This window comes from Dreissena polymorpha, chromosome 7, assembly GCF_020536995.1.
Source record: "Dreissena polymorpha isolate Duluth1 chromosome 7, UMN_Dpol_1.0, whole genome shotgun sequence".
In the NCBI taxonomy this organism is placed as follows: domain Eukaryota; kingdom Metazoa; phylum Mollusca; class Bivalvia; order Myida; family Dreissenidae; genus Dreissena; species Dreissena polymorpha.
The window spans coordinates 35,653,445-35,674,805 of record NC_068361.1 but is presented as its reverse complement, the minus strand read 5'-3'; the positions used below and the strand labels follow the sequence as shown (position 1 = coordinate 35,674,805).

Here is a 21,361-nt window from a genome sequence, read left to right as displayed (position 1 = left end):
TTTCTCAGAACACGAGTCATATAGTGAACAAAAAACAACCCTTAACCTTTGACAAGATTGAAATAAGGTTTTGAATTTTAAAAGTTTCAATACAATTGCCTTAAAGCTTGCGTTTGTTGTACAAATCAGTTGCAATTATCTGGTTGAGTTTTCAATAATCGAGTGTCCATCACTAATGTCACATAAACAGGAGATTTTGACATTTTTAGCAAAGCTTTTTTTTTTTTTTAATATACTCATATTTTCATTTATGAATAGCCTAAATTTTATACATGATTCATTGAAAATGTAAGTCAATGTATTATTTGTCAGTATCGTTCAAATTGCTTAAAGGGACTGTCAACCACGACGACGAAGAAAAGAAGTTGTAAAATACCGTATTTTTTTACAATTATTAGTTTTTATTGATTCAAATATCACGACTGGTATATTACATTACTTGAACAAAGTTGTTGTTAAGTTTTCATATTTTCAGTATATTTGGTAATACATTTTACTGGGTATGTCTACCAGGTAACCACCAGATAACTATAAATAACGCCAGTAGATTGATCATCGTCATGTGGTAAACCCAGGAATGCAAATTGTGCATGCGTTGTGAATTGTATATATTTTATATATAAAATGGTCAATCTACTTGCGTTATTTATAGTGTGTATTGTTATGTCACCTATTTTCGCGATGTACTTTCGATTTCACACCACGAAAGTTTATTACCGAATATACTGAAAATATGAACGTTTCTCAAGTAATGTAATATACCAGTCATGATATTTTAATCAATATAAACTAATAATTGTTAAAGATGCCGGTATTTTAGAACTTTTCTTTTTTCGTTATTCGTGGTTGACATATATCAATTATTTAGCGTTCTATATATATATATATATATATATATATATATATATATATATATATATATATATATATATATAAAATCATTTATTTAATTATGCCCACCTTCGAAGAAGAGGGGGTATATTGTTTTGCACTTGTCGGTCGGTACGTCGGTCCGTCCATCCACCAGATGGTTTCCGGATGATAACTCAAGAACGTTTAGGCCTAGGATCATGAAACTTCATAGGTACATTGATCATGACTGGCAAATGACCCCTATTGATTTTCAGGTCACTAGGTCAAAGGTCATGGTCACAGTGACTCGAAACAGTAAAATGGTTTCTGGATGATAACTCAAGAATGCTTACGCCTAGGATCATGAAACTTCATTTGTACATTGGTCATGACTGGCAGATGACCTCTATTGATTTTCAGGTCACTGGGTCAAAGGTCAAGGTCACAGTGACTCGAAACAGTAAAATGGTTTCGGGATAATAACTCAAGAATGCTTACGCCTAGGATCATGAAACTTCATAGGTACATTGATCATGACTGGCAGATGACCCCTATTGATTTTCATATATCTAGGTCAAAGGTTAGGGTAACAGTGACTCGAAATAGTAAAATGGTTTCCGGATGATAACTCAAGAATGCTTACGCCTAGGATTATGAAACTTCATAGGTTCATTGATCGTAACTGGCAAATGACCCCTATTGATTTTCGGCCACTAGGACAAAGGTCAAGGTCACAGTGACTCGAAACAGTAAAATGGTTTCCAGATGATAACTCAAGAATGCTTACGCCTAGGATCATGAAACTTCATTTGTGCATTGGTCATGACTGGCAGATGACCCCTATTGATTTTCAGGTCACTAGGTCAAAGGTCAAGGTCACAGTGACTCGAAGTAGTAAAATGGTTTCCGGATGATAACTCAAGAATGCTTACACCTAGGATTATGAAACTTCATAGGTACATTGATCATAACTGGCAAATGACCCCTATTGATTTTCAGGTCACTAGGACAAAGGTCAAGGTCACAGTGACTCGAAACAGTAAAATGGTTTCCGGATGATAACTCAAGAATGCTTACGCATAGGATCATGAAACTTCATTTGTGCATTGGTCATGACTGGCAGATGACCCCTATTGATTTTCAGGTCACTGGGTCAAAGGTCAAGGTCACAGTGACCCGAAACAGTAAAATGGTTTCCGGATGATAACTCAAAAATGCTGAAGCCTAGGATCATGAAACTTCATAGGAACATTGATCATGACTGGCAGATGACCCCAATTGATTTTCAGGTCACTAGGTCAAAGGTCAAGGTCACAGTGACTCGAAACAGTAAAATGGTTTCCGGATGATAACTCAAGAATGCTTATGCCTAGGATTATGAAACTTCATAGGTACATTGATCATAACTGGCAAATGACCCCTATTGATTTTCAGGTCACTGGGTCAAAGGTCAAGGTCACATTGACTCGAAACAGTAAAATGGTTTCCGAATGATAACTCAAGAATGCTTACGCCTACGATCATTAAACTTCATTTTTGCATTGGTTATGACTGGCAGATGACCCCTATTGATTTTCAGGTCACTGGGTCAAAGGTCAAGGTCACAGTGACCGGAAACAGTAAAATGGTTTCCGGATGATAACTCAAGAATGCTGAAGCCTAGGATCATGAAACTTCATAGGAACATTGATCATGACTGGCTGATGACCCCTATTGATTTTCAGGTTACTAAGTCAAAGGTCAAGGTCACAGTGACTCGAAACAGTAAAATGGTTTCAGGATGATAACTCAAGAATGCATACGCCTAGGATCATGAAACTTCATAGGTACATTGATCATGACTGGCAGATGACCCCTATTGATTTTCAGGTCACTAGGTCAAAGGTCAAGGTCACAGTGACTAAAAACAGTTAAATGGTTTCCTGATGATAACTCAAGAATAATTAGGCCTAGGATCATGTAACTTCATAGGTACATTGATCATGACTGGCAGATGACCTATATTGATTTTCAGGTCACTAGGTCAAAGGTCAAGGTCACAGTGACAAAAAACGTATTCACACAATCGCTGCCACTACAACTGACAGCCCATATGGGGGGCATGCATGTTTTACAAACAGCCCTTGTTATGATCTAAAACTGTATGAAAGATTCAGGAATTAATATGATATTCTCAAGGGTCCAAAGCTTGTAGCCTTAAGATATTGTTACAGATTTATAAATGAAATTTTGACCACTTGTACCAGTTTGACTTGCATTCCTTGTTTCGACAGTGATACGTTTAGTCATTGAATTTTGTAAATTGTTTACTCGTGAGTCATCTTTGTAAAGTCAGCAATTTATCCAACGTTATTTTGTTGTATTCTTGATAATCTATGATCGGAACCTTGTAAAAGAACAATTTAAGTGTTAATATATGTAATTTCATTGTTTGTTTTATTATTGCGCTTAATATTTCTTTGCCATGTACTTTCTTTAAAAAAACATTGGTGAAATTATTCCAGAACCTTCCAAGCACATGTTCTGCTTAAATGTACATTCATTCAACTTAATCATTTGTTTGGTCATACTAGTTGTCAATTTTGGAGCACTATGGTTGTTACAATTCTATAAATGATCTGATGGAGAATGACTCAACACTTTTGTTATGATCAACTCATATTTTTTGCATATCCACTATTGCTTAAGTAACTACTAGAACTAAAGATTCTAGGTTTCTTAATCTAGGTGTTTATTGATATCAAACTAGTGTAAGCAAGAGATCCATGGTAATGTTATAATTTGTGCTGGCATGATTGTTATATTTCATTTCGATGAGGTGCATAATAAAATTAAATATAAAATAAGTAATCCAAACATTAACCAATGTACACCAGCTTTGACAATAATTTTTCCTTGTGAATTATTGAGACTGTTACCTAGCTTTGAGAGTTTTAATGTACATGCATTTTTCTCGTGCCACACAAAATCGCCTCATGTGTGCAGTGTCCAGTGAGCTGCATACTTTGGGTCAACGGTCATTGTTGGCGCACGTAATACTTAAATGTACCCTGGGTACTCTTTAAGTATACTACAGTACCTGGCGTACAGAAAATACGCTTAAAAGTACCTAGGAGAATGGCCGGATACCTTTAAGTGTATTTTTCATACCCGTGGTACATACACATTGTAGTATACATGTACTTTAAGCATCTGGCGTTGTTTATAGTTGTACCTGAGCTGACAATGACCAATTGAGCTCCATGGAGCTGCTTATTATGGTCTGGCACATAATATTTCATAAATGACCAATTTATTGCATTAAATACAGGTCATGACTTCACTTCTAGCACTGAATTAAAGGAAACCAAAAACGTTTTTGCATAATTGATTTATTAAAAATACATGATGGCAGATGTATGTACATACATAATGACATACAAGGTAAATTGCATAACAATCACCCAAACTGGATGAAACTCTCCAATGATTAATCTTAAACTGTATTTGGAAATGTTGACTTTGATTAAGTACATTAAAGATCAAAACTGCTGACAAAAGGTCATTGAATTAAAAAAAACACTATGGTATCATACATGTCAATATACATGTCTCTGCATTAGCTCAAAGTTAAGTTTTTTAACTCATTTAACTACTGAATAAGAGAGGAGACTATGGAAATTGCACGAATTGTAAAGCTATTTAGTATAATTCAAGTACAATGTTATTTCATTACAATAATTTCCTTATAATCCATAGGAAAGAATAAATCATTGGTCTAGATATTTATTGCATGAAAAATCAGAATCAATAAAAAACATGCTTGTTATTATAAATTAGAACACAAAACAACATGATGCTGTCACAGACAGTGTATTTCCCGCATGATGTGTGCATTGTTTTCATACAGAAAGAATTTGCGACTCAGTTTATAAGACAAAAAAAAACAACTGCAATCACACGGCTCTTGCACTATACCTTTGAACAGGATATAATGATAATTAGTATGTTCATGTTTGAATAAACTCAAACAGTGTGACAAAAAATGTAATAAAAATGGAGAAAATGTGCGCAGGAAAATTATGCTATTTATTATGTTATTTAAAACTTAAGGAAATAACTCTTGATAATTAAAATAATTGTGAATCCTTGACAATATGCGTTGTTGCACTTGCTGTTAACTATTCTGTAAAAGTCTGGCAAACATTGCGGGCACAATGTAGGTGGAGTTGTGCACATGAGGTTTTATATGACATTTTAAACAAAGGGCAGTCACTCCTTAAAAAATAACAAAATCGCGAAACCTTTGCATTATGCACTGTAGCACTTAGTGATACCGGTAATTACTATGTCAAGTCAAGTAATATTTATTTATGAAGTCGGGTATATAACATTTTAACACAAGCTCTGAAGAGCTTTTAAAGCTCACTTATAAGCTAAACATTTACATGACAACACAATAGCGCATACAGTTACATAATTTAAGACACATTATTAAAAATGTTAAACATGACAAAATAAACAATACATGGCAACACAATATTTGATAACACAATTGATTATTTATCTAACCAATCAATTAATTAATTATTTAGATAATCAAACAATCATCCAAGCAATGGACTAACATTGAGACTACTCATGCAAAGATATCTGCAGATACAGATTATGAAACAGCATAATCATTATTATAGCAGAAAAATATATAAAATAAACTTACTAAAGTTATTTTTCATGGATATTTAAATAGGTTAAGCACAATAAGATTATATATCACTAATTTCAATGTGTATTCTATTATATGTAAATAAAGCAATTAGGCACATATAGTATTTTATCATCCTCTGGAGAGGGAGGAGGCTAAATTATAACAAGTTACATACATGCATATCACATTATAGCATAAGCTTGAAAGAACTTGGTAAGAAATACATTGAAATAAATAAAACAGAATATAGAACTTTAACTTAAAACTTGAAACTTGTGGGGTATCTGCTGATCTTGACCATGAAGGCCTAAAAACAATTTTTTTCTAGTAAAACTCATTTTAATTAGTAATTACTTACTCCGATAGGATCGTAATTCATCCAGAATTTTCTGTCCGAGGAATCCCACACTTTTCATAAACCCGTCAGGTAGGTCAGAACGGTCACATAGTGCCGTGTAGCCGTACAACCAAAACAGGACATTACCCAGAATCCACTCTTATTCCAATAAAAAATATGAAATATTAGACGAAGAGCGGGGTGGGAGGTGGGACTTACCGATATAAGGTAATTACTAATTAAAATGAATTTTACTAGAAAAATTTGTTTTAATAGCCTCATTACGTTACCTGATATCATATGCTGAATTTGCAGCTGAGGCGGGAAGGTTCGCGAAAATCTCCCCATCACAGCGGAACCCATATCTCGGGTTCTCAGCTAATCTTCGTTATTACGGTAATAACTTAATTCACGGATAAGCGTAATATACCTATGCCGTAGAAGATACTACCGTTTGTGCAACCACAAGGGGGCCCAATAAATACAAGTTGTCCTGTTGGCACTCCAGAGAACGAAGATAAAAAGATGAAAAAGTGGTCTGATTCCTCCAGAAAGCAGCTTGAAGCACGTCAGAGAGTGGGGTATGATTAATATATGCCCACGAAGCCGACATTGCTCGTAATTCATGCGGTCTAATCTTAAAAAGGGATGAATCCCTTGAAGAAAGAGAAGAGTAAACCCTTTTATAGTCGAGGCTACCCAACGGGAAATAGAAGCCGCAGACACATCGCCCCCACTTTTAAGGGAATGAAGAGTCTCTTGCGAGAACCTCGAATAGACTTAACTCTACTAAGATAGAACTTCAAAGACCTGACAGGGCAGAGGAGTCTATCTTCATCTTCATTACCACAAGTTCTAGAAAGACTTGGGACCTTGAAGGGTTTAGAAGGCATTGAGGGGAGTTGATTTTTAGCAAGGAATCCTGGCTGACACAACAAGGTGACAGAGCCATCGGAGGAATCAAAACGAAGATGGCTTTCTTCGATAGAAAGAGCATGAATTTCACTTCTACGTTTGGATGAAGCCTTGGTAAGAAGGAAAACGGTCTTCCAGGTTAGGAACTGTAAAGAAGCCTGATTAAGGGGTTCATAGGGAGCTTTAATAAGTGATCCAAGAACACAAGCCAAATCCCATTTGGGGGTAAGAGAACGAGACACAGGACGTTTAAGTTCCATGGCTCGGATCAGTTCCGAAATGGCTGGGTCAGCACAGACTTGTGATGACTTACGAAAAGCCAAGGTATGCGAAAGCACAGACCTGTATCCTTTGATGGAGCTAAGAGAAAGTTTCTTATCATCAAAGAGATAGATTAGAAAATCCGCTATGCGTCTAGCAGAGGGATTGAGGGGATCAATTTTCCCATTGAACACACCAATTAGAGAAGAGTTTCCAGCGAGCATCATAGACTGCTCTGGTGGACTTTCTCCTTGCAGAGGCAACGAGCGTTGAAGCCCTGACAGAAAAGCGTTTCTTCTGCAAGGATTGCCTGATAACGGCCAGACGTGTAAGTGGAACATGTCTGGATCCAAGTGAAGTCTGCCTCTCTGAGATAGGAGATCTGACCTGTGCGGGAGTTCCCTGGGAAATTCGCACAGGAGACCGAGAAGGTCGTTGAACCAGGATCTCCTGGGCCACCAAGGGGCTATCAGGAGGATCCGGCAAGAGCTCACACTGATTTTCCCTAAGATTTGGGGAATAAGAATGGGTGGGGGATAAGCGTAGGCGTCCAGTTGATCCCAATCGAACGAAAGCGCGTCTACCGCCCACGCTGCTGGTTCGTACACTGGACTCACATACAGAGGAAGTCTGTGGTTGTCTCTCGTCGCAAACAGGTCGACCTGTGGATAACCAAATGTGAGGAATATCTGATTGGCCACTTCCTGATGAAGTGTCCACTCCGATGGAAGTAACTGGTGTTTGCGAGACAAACCATCCGCCAGGGCGTTGAGACGACCTGGTATGTGTTTGGACAAGAGAGAGACGTTTAGGCTCTTGCAAAGAACAAGTAATTTCATTGTTTCCAGATACAGGGAGTGAGAGTGTGTACCGCCCTGTTTCTGGATGTAAGCCACGACTTATGAGTTGTCTGTCGATACCATCACACAGGAGTCCCGAAGATGTGATTGGAATTGAGAAACAGCTAGAAAGACTGCTCGCATTGCGAGATTGTTTATGTGCAGGAGAGACTCCTGAGGAGACCACAATCCTGATAATGTCAGGCTGCGGGGTTCCAGGTGAGCGCCCCAACCTTCCATGCTTGCATCCGTTATGAGATGTAAAGACGGTTGCGGGGGAAGAAGCGGTACTCCTGCCAACAGGGTCTCCTCGTCTAGCCACCATAGAAGGTGGGGGACTAAGGACGGAAGGATGGGAATCTGTGTTAGCAGATTGTCTGGAGACCATTTCCATCGAGCTGAGAGATAGTGCTGAAGAGGACGTAGGAAGAGACGTCCCAACTGCACGAAGTCTGCTACAGAGCTCAGGATACCATTGAGTGAGAGGAAATCTTGAGCTGTGATATGAGATTGGGACAGCACCCATCTGACCTTCAAAAGGAGGTCTGATTTACGTTGCGGTGAGACCCTGACCCGATTTATGTGGGTCAGAAAATTTATTCCCACGAATATGAAATCCTGAGAGGGAATGAGGTCTGACTTGGCTACATTGAGAAGGAGTCCTAAAGAGAGGAGCTCCTTCCAAGAGAACTCTAGGTGTAGCAGAAGCAGTTGACAATCGAGCTGGTGTAAGAGCCAATCGTCGAAATACTGAAGCAGTTGAACCCCGTGTAATCGGAGGTGTGCGCTCACTGCGGCCATGAGTTTGGTGAAAACTCGTGGAGCTGTGGCCAATCCAAAGGGCATCTCCCGAAACTGGTAGACCTGGCCTTGAAAGGAGAAGCGCAGGTACTTCCGGTAGTTGGGATGGATAGGAACATGTAAGTATGCATCTTCCAGGTCCAAGGAAACCCCCCAGTGCATGGGTTTGATGGAGCGCCGAATGAAGGCAGGAGTCTCCATCTTGAAAGTAGGTTTGACTAGAAACGTGTTGAACACTTTTAAGTCTATGACTGATCTCCAGGAGCCGCTTTTCTTTTGAACAAGGAAAAGGCGACTGTAAAATCCTGGAGAACAAGGGTCGTGAACCCTTTCTACCGCCTGTTTTTCCAGGAGTCCGAGAATGGAGTCTGGAAGTTGTGGATGCGGAGATACCAGATCTATTGGGACGCGAGAGAGTGGGGGCCTTTTTTGAATTGAAAAGTGAGGCCTTGTGTGACAAGAGAATGAACCCACGCGTCCGAAGTTATTTAGAGCCATCGATTTGCGAAGTGCATAAGTCTGGCCCCGACTGGTACCTCCGGCATCAGAGGTTGTGGCAGTAGAAAGGGGTATGACCTAGGGCTGACCTTTAGGAGGTCCACCCTTGCCGGAAGGATTAAATGACTTCTTGTCCGCATTGTGTTTGCCCTTACTCCAATTTTGGTTTAAAGAAGGCTTCCGATAGTTAGTTGTTATGTTGTGAAAAGGAGGCCTATTTGTGGGCTGACGTGGAGCAGACGGACGCTTAGTAGGGAAACTGTCCCTTTTAGCGTTCTTGGCCGGTGGGGCTCTTGGGGGGCTTAGAAGCAGGGCGCTTAAAAACCACTGGGCGCTGGCCAGAGTTGCTCCTAGCTAAGGAGGCATGTATCTGATCTTCACGATCAGCAGTAAGTGCCGACTGTATCCTCCCTCCGAAAAGAGACTCTGCTGTTAGTGGAGCAGTTCGAAGGGAGTTTACGCCTGTTTCCAAAAGGAAATTATTGGGCAAGGAAGAGAGGATGAGGTCTCTCCAAAGCCTTAACATCTCAGACATAGACGACGCAGCATTGTGAGATAAACACTGCGTAGTACGTGAAAGATGTATCAACAAGGCCCGGAGCTCCTCTGGGATTGAATCAGAGAGCTCCCAAACCAAGTCTAAGGCTGTGGCTGACATGAGATCTAGCTGGTTAGCCAGACCTATGGAACGGCGTTCTCTCAGCTCCCAATTTTCCAACAGGGAAAGAGGGACTGATGTATGGGTAGATGATGAAGGCATTGTAAGTGACAGCTTACTAATGTCAGCATCAGGAACCGGAAGTTTGGAAAGGTCCAAAGCGGTAGCAGGGTCGGGTTCCGGGGCCTTATAACTTTTCCCGCCGTCCATCTGTTTAGGCTCCGTCAGCTCCTTAGGGGCTTTCCATGGAGATGGCGAAGGCTTATTGGCTGGTTCAAGTGACTGGAAAACAGCCATTGTGGAAGAGCCAATAGGAAGGCATAGATCCACTCGGAAGTAGCCTTACTTATCCTGCCGGGCTCTCGTCTGCGTGCTACCTGTTCTGTAACGGTAACCGCAGATCCTGTGAGAGACAAGGAAGGGCGGGGGCAGAAGTCCTCATCTAAGGTATTGAACATAAGTTCGTATACCTGATTGATGGAGGCCAAATAATAAAGTTCGGCCTCATTAGACTCCGAACCCGCCTTAATCGAACCATCTGCGGGAGCATTGGATTGATTGAAACCGGTGGATATAGAAGTAGGAATAAAAGATTCATTCGCTTCTATCATGAGAGAATCGTTTTCCGGCACCATCAAAGATATAGCTGGTGAGTTAGGTCACTCAGAGATCAAGTCAGCAGACTCACTTTGAATACCAGAGGTCGCTGGTAAAGGATCAGTCGAAAAAGGGACAAAGATTCCCGGCGACTGTTGGATCCACAAAGTATTGGGATTTGATGGTATAGCGGCAGCCCGGGGTATACTTCTATGCAATGTGGAAGAGACCCGTGGGGCTGAAAACGCAGCCGAAGTGGTTAGATTAACCCCTGTACCTTGAGCCTGATATGTATTCAAACTAGTGTTTGAATACAAATTATGCTCAGTGGTTGTAGGAACGGCTGAAGTGTGTGTTGAGGCCAAAATAGGGGACCTAGGAGTCCAAGAGCGCCTAATAGAGGAAGGTCTATGTCCCTTATCCTTGCGATGCCGAGACACTGTTCGGCGGCGCTGGGAATGATGTTTCTTGATCGAACGCCTCCCCGAGCGCTGGCGTGATCGCTCTTTACGAGGCAATCTTTACAAGAAACACTCGGTAAGCGTGAACGACGTCCCCTCCGATAATGATGAGGGCTATTTTAAGTAGACGATGAGTCATACGACGACGAGCCCGAGGTGGAGGAGTAGCCGGAAACATCAGACACTACACGTTTACGTCTGTGACTCACAGTAGAAACGCGGCTGCGTCTACCTTTGTGGAGTACTGACAAGGTAGTGTCAACATCTACGGTGACCGGAACAGTCTGTGGCACAGACCGGTACCCGGTGACCGGATCGGTCATTACATGACCGGTGACCGGACCGGTCAATGACCGGTTGACCGGACCGGTCAAAGCATGACCGGTGACCGGACCGGTCAGTGACCGGTTGACCGGTCATAGCATGACCGGTGACCGGTGATGTCTCCGGACCGGTCAACTGGTCATTCCCGATGAACGGACCGGGCAAATTTTGTCCGGTGTAGTCATGGGGTAAGGACCGATGCCTGGCAGCTACTGGTGGCATATGGTCAAGATTGTGTGGTGAAAAGTCCCGACACACGGAACTTTCCCTACTTTGATCTGAACTATTCTTGTTGCGTCCACGACTCTTGAAGGGTCGACACTTGATGGCCCAGGTATCTGCAGACCAATGCTCACAGAAAGGACAGCAGTTATCCTGGGTACATCCTGCACACGACAGGCAGCTACCATGGTTGTCCCATGCTGCCCTTATGTGTCCACATGAGCCACGTGTTTGAGGCATATTTTGCCTTGAACAAACAAACAAATACACAAAACAATACAGAAATACACGGATATATATACGGAGAATGTTTTAACGCAATACAAAAACTTCTCTATTCTGTTAAACAGAAGAATCCAGCGAAACAGAAGCAACAATTAAGTCAATAACAAAAATGTCGGCCTTTGTATATCGCCATCCGGAATAAGAGTGAATTCTGGGTAATGTCCCGTTTTGGTTGTACGGCTACACGGCACTATGTGACCGTTCTGACCTACCTGACAGGTTTATGAAAAGTGTGGGATTCCTCGGACAGAAAATTCCGGATGAATTACGATCCTATCGGAGTAAATAGCATATGATATCAGGTAACGTAATTAAGCTATTAAAACTGCTCCAAAAGGAAATGAAATAAGATGCTGAAGACTGAAATGAACAAAAAAGTGTGATCAATAACAAGATTTTAAAACACTTATCTCCCCAAATCAGATATGGAGAAAACTGATCAGCAGCTACCTCACAGGAAACTCAAATACATGGCATTGCAGCTTAGGATTGGCTACCTAGCAGAAGAATTGTCTACATACATATTAACAAGCATGCACAACAGCCCCGCAAAAGAGAAAGCTAACTAGAGGGAAGCAAAACATATGGATACAAGCAAGCAAACAATAGCAACCTAATAGCAAGCTAAGGGAAAAAAAGGCACAAAGTAAAGGGAACAAAAATGATGTGCATAATCTCCAGATTGCCATCCATCATGTTTCAAGTTTCATGAGAAAATATTAAGAACTTTTAAAGTTATTGCAGGATCCAGAAAAGTTTGACAGACAGAGCACAAACCATATAACCCCTCCAGTTTAACCCATTTATGCCTAGCGTCCTGAAAAAAGGACATTGCAAACAGCGTAGACCCAGATGAGACGCCGCATGATGCGGCGTCTCATCTGGGTCTGCGCTGTTTGCTTAAATGAATTTCTTTATGAAATATTCTAAATATAGAAATAAATATACTTGACACCCCTAATTTTGGAATAAAAATTGATCCAATTTAGAAGGATGGGAGAGTCCACTTGGCATAAATGGGTTAAAATATTCATCATAATCTGAACATGTGCACCAGGCTTATAAAGATGTAAAGTCATCAATATTTTAAAATAAATCTTGAATAAAACAAACATTGAATAAACATGTTAAAACAACAGAAGATCTGTGTAAACATGCAAATTGAACCAAAACTTGCAACCGGTATCAATTTAATAACATTTAGGTACACTATTTAATATTGCACTACATGTAAGCTCAGTTCATCCATGCAATGTCAAATTGATGTATAATGTAGAGTGCTAAAAACAGCTGAAATCTTCATTGGCCTTAATTATCACACTTTGACATAAAATGATAATTTCTGTGGAAACTTTATTTAGAAAATATTCAAATGTTGACATATATTTTTAGAACAAAGCATGCAAAAGTAGTCTTACAATACATTTTACTTTTTTGTTTATGTTGAGACAAATACTGCAATAAAAAGGAAGGTACATAGAAATTATTCAAAAAATGTTGTAAACAGTATACAAGTATCATTGACTAGATTGGAAATGAACACAGGCGAAATAATCTCAAAGAATAAAATGAAAAATAGTTTTAGTTCTTACATAAATGATACTTTTTCTTAACTTAAATTTCTTCAATTAAAAAGGAATAATCATGACAAAGCTTAGCTTTTGCATCTTTATGTACTTGTGACAAAAACAAATGTTATACTTAAATCTCTTAATTTATAAAGACTTAAATGCAAATATGACTTAAAAGTATTTTGCTTCCAACCAGAGGGCTAAGAGGTTAAGTTTTTGGTAAGTTACAACATAAAGATTTATTATGCTCCCCCCAAAAAATTTTTGGGGGAAACATATAGTCGCCGCTTCGTCTGTCCGTCCGTGCACAATTTTGTCTGGGCTATTTCTCAGCAACTAATGACCGGAATTCAATCAAACTTTATGGGAAGCTTCATTACCAAGAGGGGATGTGCAAATTATCAGCGGGTTCTGGTCGGATGATTTTTCACAGAGTTATGGCCCTTTGAAATTTTCCATTAACTGTACATATAGTGCAATTTTTGTCCGGGCTATTTCTCGGCAACTAATGACCGGAATTCAATTAAACTTTATGGGAAGCTTCACTACCAAGAGGAGATGTGCGTGCATATTATCAGCGGCTTCTGATCGGATGATTTTTCACAGAGTTATGGTCCTTTGAAATTTTCCATTTACTGTACATATCGTGCAATTCTTGTCCGGGCTATTTCTCCCCAACTAATGACCGGAATTCAATGAAACTTTATGGGAAGCTTCACTACCAAGAGGAGATGTGCATATTAACAGCCCTTTCTGGTTGGATGATTTTCATAGAGTTATGGCCCTTTGAAATTTTCCATTGTACATATAGTGCAATTTTTGTCCGAGCTATTTCTCAACAATTTATCACGGGAATTCAATGAAACTTTATGGGAAGCTTCACTACCAACAGGAGTTGTGCATATTATCAGCCAGTTCTGGTCGGATGATTTTTCACAGAGTTATGGCCCTTTGAAATTTTCTATAAACTGTACCTATAGTGCAATTCTTGTCCGGGCTATTTATCTCCAACTACTGACTGGACTTCAATGAAGCTTTATGGGAAGCTTAACAACCTTGAGGAGATGCGCATGTTATTAGTGGGTTCTGGTTAGATGAGTTATGGCCCTTTGAAATTTTTAAGTTGCTAAACCATCCATCGTATTATTTTGTCCAAAGCTATGCCCCTCAAGACGTTTCCTTTAATCTGAATATATAGTGCAATATTGTGACAAAAAAAAACTTTGGGGAGCATCACCCGTCTCCGATGGTTTCTTGTTAAATTATTGCCCAGGAGAAAATAAAGCCTTTTTGATGGTCACATGTTTTATGAAGAGTGCATTATGTTGTTACATTATGAAAATTGTACCAATTAGCACAAATTGTCATTGACCAATATTATTCAAATTATATCCCTGGTATCAAGACTAGCCATGTCAAACATGTTTTGCTTTTGGTTATTTATTTATTTTTTAAACTGATCACACGTGTTATCGTGAAAAAATGATTTCTAGATGCTGCCATAGTTCATATTGCATTACAACTACAAACTATCAAACTTCATATTAAGCATGTGAAATACGATTTCAATTTGCACGTGAAACTGTTTGCATGTTTGATGAAGCATCACCTTTCAAACTTTCTATGAAATGCTTTTATTGCACAGCGATTGTATTACTGATCCTTATTACATACCAAAAAAAGCACATTTCACATGACAATGTGAATAGTTATTACAAAACAATGGTATGTTTGATGCCCAATTAAGTGAAGTACGCAGATGGGCAAACAGATCTAATGGGCGAGCCCCTGCAATATGTGCAATACCTCAATAGTATGAAATTTCAGAAGTCTTTTCATCACTGGAGGAGAGCAACTGTCAACACACTAACAAATGTATTAAAATCGCCGCAACTATATCATAGTCCTATACAAACCATAATTGGTACATTATTATGAGGGTCAGTAACAGAAGTTCTGATGTGGAATGTTTGAAATAAAATATTATGAGAAATTTATGCATTATTTAATCGGACATATAATATTATTTGTACATTATTTCTAACAAATTTATCCCTTTGTTCTCTACATATTATAGCAAAAGATACCGAGATTGACATGATGTCATGGGATTCACAAGGGTTTTAAAAAATAGATGTCAAAATAACATAAAATATTCTTGTATGAAATCCCTGTTTCGACGGTTTTATGATCCTTATGTAACAACCTCTACTAAAAATCTTTCAATTGTAACCGAAGGTGATTAGTGCCATTCTAATATATCACACCAAATATCTTGACAAATAATATTCAATAGGGTCTCTGCATGCAAGAAAATAATTTTATGCTCTAAGCAAGGCAATTATTTGGTCTTGGACCTTTAAATTAGATCTAGAATTTAGGGATTGGATTTTTGCATCCGACTTTCTGCTATGCTTTCACTTCCGACAAGAATTGAAAATAAATTCATAAAATTAATATAACCTTTCCTCTTGTGATATAGATCTTCACTTGTGCTAAGATAAATAATTTATACCTGAAAATCCATGAAGGTACTCGGGATTTATTTCTCTATTTCTGCTTGATTAAACATCCTCTGTGCCCTAACATACTAATGCTTGATAGATCTATCTGGAAATACATCAATTCTTAGCAAAAAATTAATCTCAACAATTATATTCAATTTATAGTGTTTTTCCCAGGAGAGCAAAGGGGCCCTGGCATGGTGCATTACTTGAAAAAAAGGGCATTTTAATGTGCAGTTTAGGCAAAAAAGGGCAAAAACGTTCCGTCATTACCTGCTTTGGGGAGAAACAATAAATCGCATCAGAGACAGTTATGGTAAAAACAAAAAATTTAAACAAGCACATCTAATGGTAATTGACGTATTTAACTTACTTTAATTAACATAAATATATTAACCTTTTAATGTCTTCCATTTAAGTTACATGCTGTTTCAGTAAACTGTACCACATGACAAACATAATAAAACAATATATGCATAGGAATCTGATTATACACAGACACTAACATATAAATGAAACCATGCTTGTCTTATCCCATTTTCTAAAGATATCTTGTCAGATGTTTTAACTTTGCGAGTAAACTGAATGCTAACAATTTGCTAACACTCGTTTCTGTGACATACGTTTTTTTTCTGTATTGTCCGCCATTTTGTTAAAATGATGTAAGCTACAGGTGCGCGTAGCAACGTTAAATCATATATATGTCTGCCTTATTCACGATTCACATTTTGTTTAATTAGTAAACGGTACAGTAATTGTTTAAACAATTAATCATCTAAAAGACCATAACGAAAAAGATCAAACGTGTTTATGTTTTTTTAAAATTAAATTACGCCTAGAAATAAATGTTTTGATGTTACTGTACTTTGCATAAAATGCACAATTTCCACAAGGATTACCTTGAAGTTTTCATCAGAAGTCTCCGAAGTAACTGTCCACAATTTTACCGTGGATGAGCACACATTACAAATCGATTACCGGTAAAGTGTGCTTGGAATAACAAAGCCACTGAAATTTATCGATAGATAATGAGACTGGGTTATTCACACATGACTAATTCACAACTGCGCGAATCTTCGCTGCCCTGGGGCCATACTCTGATACTAGTTGGTAGGGCTGCAACGGGTACCCGAAATATCCGATGATATCGGATCCAACTTCAGATTCGCGGGTACGGATCCACCCCTGGAAATTTCGGTTCCAAATATTTTTATTTTCATAGTTGTATGTAACCTAGCACTGTTTTCGTGTATTGTTTTTATACAGACTGGTTCTGTTTAAAAGATAAAAGATACGTATAATAGTCTATATTTATTGACGTGCGACAGTCAAATAGCAGATCATTCGAGATCCTTCGGCTTTTATTGTCTAAGAGTGTCATTGGACATACCGTAATGATCACTGAAACAAAACTAATTCAAAATCATGGAGGATTTACACATTACAAATGCAATTCCTAATGGCAATAAGTAAGTTTTCAATCCTTATTGTCTTTCTGCGATGTATTAAAAACAATGGTAGTGGATCCAGTGTGGCTGGAATGTTATTCAGGTAAATTTTGCATAATTTTGCGACCTGTCAAATTGTGTTCCTGCATCATGTATTTTTTGAAAGCATCTTTCGTCATATACTAAGTTTAAATGCTATCTTGTGATGCAAGTAACCTCAATTCCCAGTGAGAGAATCTTCTCCACAGCAGGAGACCTTGTCAGTGCTCATAGGGCTTGCCTGGACCCGGACAATGTTGATATGTTAATTTTTGTGAAAACAAACTGCATGAACAGTGAAAAGTGTATGTTAACGAGCAAACTATTAAGTGAATAACTGCTGAGGTTTCGTTTTCTTCTGACATTGCTACAATAAACGAGAAATTTGTTATGTTTTTTGTTAATAAATGTTTAATGTTTTGTAGTCAAATTATACTTCTAAAACATTGATTTCTTCAATTTAGACAGAATTTCTAATTTTCTCTTATCTGAGGGATCCGGATCCGAAAAAAATCCGAAGAAACCTTATTTGGATTCAGATTCGGGTCCGAACAATTTTTTTGGATTCGTTGCAGCCCTACTAGTTGGCTTAGAAGTTTGGTCAAGAGGCAATTAAGATGTTATCAATAAGGGCGCGTGGCAGCTTTTGCCTTTGAAAAGGGCAGCATGGCGCTTAAGAAAGGCGGTGTGGCGCAGCACCACGCAAAAACGGTCTGGGGAAAATACTACAGTCCAACCTGCCAATAAAAACTTTGGGAATGTAAAATGGCGGTCGCTGGTTGTTGTTTGCATGCGGGTGTTATTTGCAGGTAAAATATATAGTGAAATTGTTCGGGGGGAAATCGATGTGGTCGTTATAGACAGGTGGTTGCTATTCGCAGGCGGTCGCTCGGGCAGGTTGGACTGTAGTTTAATTCGGAGATCCAGGGTCATGGAGGTCCTTCCGATCCACAATAATCTTCAAGAGGATGGTATCGTCTTTTAACAGTCCATTGTCAGGGCTCACAAGCGCATCCAGTCTCACAAACAGAGGGCATCCGGAGGCAACATTCATATTGTTCTGTGGGCGGAGGAAGGATGAACTGGTTGGGTCAGGTTGGAAGGAATCAACAACATGGCTTCCCCTTTCTTGGTTCAGAAGGCAAAACGTAACTCGCTGTTTAAAGGGCCATTCCTGCAAGGCATCATACTCCCCCTTCATTACAACAAAAAATAAGGACATGTGTGTGCCTTTGCCCATTCCGTCTCCGTTCGGGTACAGTCTAGCACACATTTTATAGCCAAATGGGCTTGTAAAGAATGGTGTGGAATAGTGGCTAACGTTTCTTCCTTGTGCTTCTTGTTGCTTTCGTGAGAAGTCTGTGAACTTCCATATGAATACCCCATTATAGCTCACCAAGGGACTATTGTCCATCCATTTCTGCTCTAAATCAATAATCATTTCCTCTCTAACTCTCAACATGTGCTCCAAAGCATTAATCCTTAGCACACTAGAGTCAATCTCATCTTCCATGTTTCTGCAGCGATTCACCAGTTCGACATGTTTGTCAGAAACCCTTTCCAGGTTGTTGCAAAGAGTAAGTGCCATTGTCTCACATGTGTCCAGCTTGCTGTCAACATCACTGTTTACAGTTTGTTCCAACTGTTCGAAAAGTTGGCAGATTAGTTGGTCACGATTCAGTTCACTAGAACTTAAGCCCTGGATTTTAATCCCTAATTCCCGGATTATTTTGAAAATTTCCTTCTTCATAATAACAATATCAGTCTTTAATTTACTTATTTGTATTGTCCCAGTGTAAAGAGCACTAAGAACGTGCATACTGTGCCTCTCTCTATTAAAATGGTCCTGCATTGCCACTAAATCAACCTGAAAAATTATTACAGAATCATTGAATCAATGGATTTACTTACTACGGGAGCCTTAGTGAAATGCGAACATATGTTTATGAAGCAACCAGTAACTTATCAGAACATCCATGAATTTTGATGTTATTTTTCAGATGTCTAGTCAATTATTTTTGTGGATCAATCTAAACAGAAATGTACATATTTGTATAATTGAACAAGTTTAATTGTAACTTTCATTTGTCATTCCATCTTTTAAATACATTGTCTTATAAAAGATTGAGGTATCTACATTCTACAAATATACAAATATAATGCATTCCATACTTGGTGTTTTAGGTGAAATTAGAACAACAAGAGGACCATGATGGTCTTGAATTGCACACCTGAGATCAAGGGATATCAATTGTAAAAGACTTCACATGTTTACCTAAGTTTTGAGACATCTTACCCAAATTTAAATATGGTCTAAATATTTTCAAGATAAATATTGTCACAAAGCTGCATTGAGATTGAGTAATAAATTGCTCTTTCTGGGAGATTACACTTTTTTTAGGATTCACAATGATGACCTGTATTTTGGATACACATGACCCAGATTGGGACTTGATAGTATTAAGATTACCATTCTGACCAAGTATCTTAAAGATTTATAAACATGACTTCTAAAGTGGAAACAAGGTTTTTCTAATATTTGACTTTGTGACTAAGCCAAGATAAATATTCCAACCAAGTTTTATCAAGAATATCAACAATATTTTTCTATCATTTGACCTAGTGATCTAGTTTTGAGGCATTCAAGCTCAGTCAAGATGTAATCAAGATACAATTTTCAACAAAGTTTCAGATTCAGTTTAAGCTTGAGTCATAAATGTGGCCTCTACAGTGGTAACAAGGAATTTCTAACGTTTGACCTGGTGGCCTATATTTTGATTGCACATGACTCCGATTCCAACTGGGGCTACACAAACATTCTGACTAAATATCATCAAGATTGTAAGACCAGGAGAGACAAAAGGCCCTATGTCGCTCACATAAGAACTGTTCACTAGCAGCTTTTGAGATGTTTTGTTTAATAACTCTGTCTTCTGACCTTGCTTTTGTACCTAGAAGGTTTCACTATAGCATTGTAAAACAAGATGCGTTTGTGAAACACAATGTCCCCCTATATGACGTTTGACTTTGAAGGATGACCTTGACCTTGTGAAGGATGACCTTGACCTTGACCTTTCACCACTCAAAATGCGCAGCTCCATGAGATACACATGCATGCCAAATATCAAGTTGCTATATTCAATATTGCAAAAGTATTCATAAAATAAGCGATTTGGGCCACATATATTTGACCTCTGACCTTGAAGGATGACCTTGACCTTTCACCACTCAAAATGTGCAGCTCCATGAGATGCACATGCATGCCAAATATCAAGTTGCTATCTTCAATATTGCAAAAGTATTTATAAAATAAGCGATTTGGGCCACATATATTTGACCTCTGACCTTGAAGGATGACCTTGACCTTGACCCTTCACCACTCAAAATGTGCAGCTCCATGAGATACACATGCATGCCAAATATCAAGTTGCTATATTCAATATTGCAAAAGTATTCATAAAATAAGCGATTTGGGCCACATATATTTGACCTCTGACCTTGAAGGATGACCTTGACCTTGACCTTTCACCACTCAAAATGTGCAGCTCCATGAGATGCACATGCATGCCAAATATCAAGTTGCTATCTTCAATATTGCAAAAGTATTTATAAAATAAGCGATTTGGGCCACATATATTTGACCTCTGACCTTGAAGGATGACCTTGACCTTTCACCACTCAAAATGTGCAGCTCCATGAGATACACATGCATGCCAAACATGAAGTTGCTTCAATATAGCAAAAGTTATTGCAAAATGTTAAAGTTGGGGCAAACAGACCAACAGACAGACCAACAGACAGACCAACAGACAGACAGGGAAAAAACAATATGTCCCCCACTACTATAGTGGGGGACATAAAAAACAAACTGCCCCGTCCCTTGGCGTCAAAGTTTATTAGACGGACTGGAAACCGTGTTTTTTACTTGTCTTATGTATCATTAATACAAATATTCTTACCAAGTTTCAAGTCAATCTGGCTTCTTGAATGTGAAACAGATTTTTTTTCTTGAATTTGACCTAGTTTTTGATAGTGAACCAGTTTTGAACTTACAATGTTATT

At 38.7% G+C, this 21,361-nt stretch overlaps 1 protein-coding gene and 1 long non-coding RNA gene across 2 annotated transcripts in view; both read right to left on the bottom strand.

The window, feature by feature from the left end:
• Window positions 1-18,103: 18,103 nt before the first annotated feature.
• LOC127839625 (TNF receptor-associated factor 3-like) lies at window positions 18,104-18,887 on the bottom strand. The gene has a single exon (XM_052368011.1). The coding sequence runs from the start codon at window positions 18,885-18,887 to the stop codon at window positions 18,210-18,212; it is 678 nt and encodes a 225-aa protein (XP_052223971.1). The 3' UTR covers window positions 18,104-18,209.
• Window positions 18,888-20,282: 1,395 nt separating this feature from the next.
• The window catches only part of LOC127838488 (uncharacterized), a 113,985-nt gene continuing 112,906 nt past the window's right edge, over window positions 20,283-21,361 (bottom strand). The window contains exons 4-5 of the long non-coding RNA XR_008029826.1: window positions 20,670-20,967; window positions 20,283-20,365 (exon numbers count right to left, since the gene is read on the bottom strand). This is a non-coding gene — a long non-coding RNA (uncharacterized LOC127838488). The remainder of the gene's footprint in view (window positions 20,366-20,669; window positions 20,968-21,361) is intronic.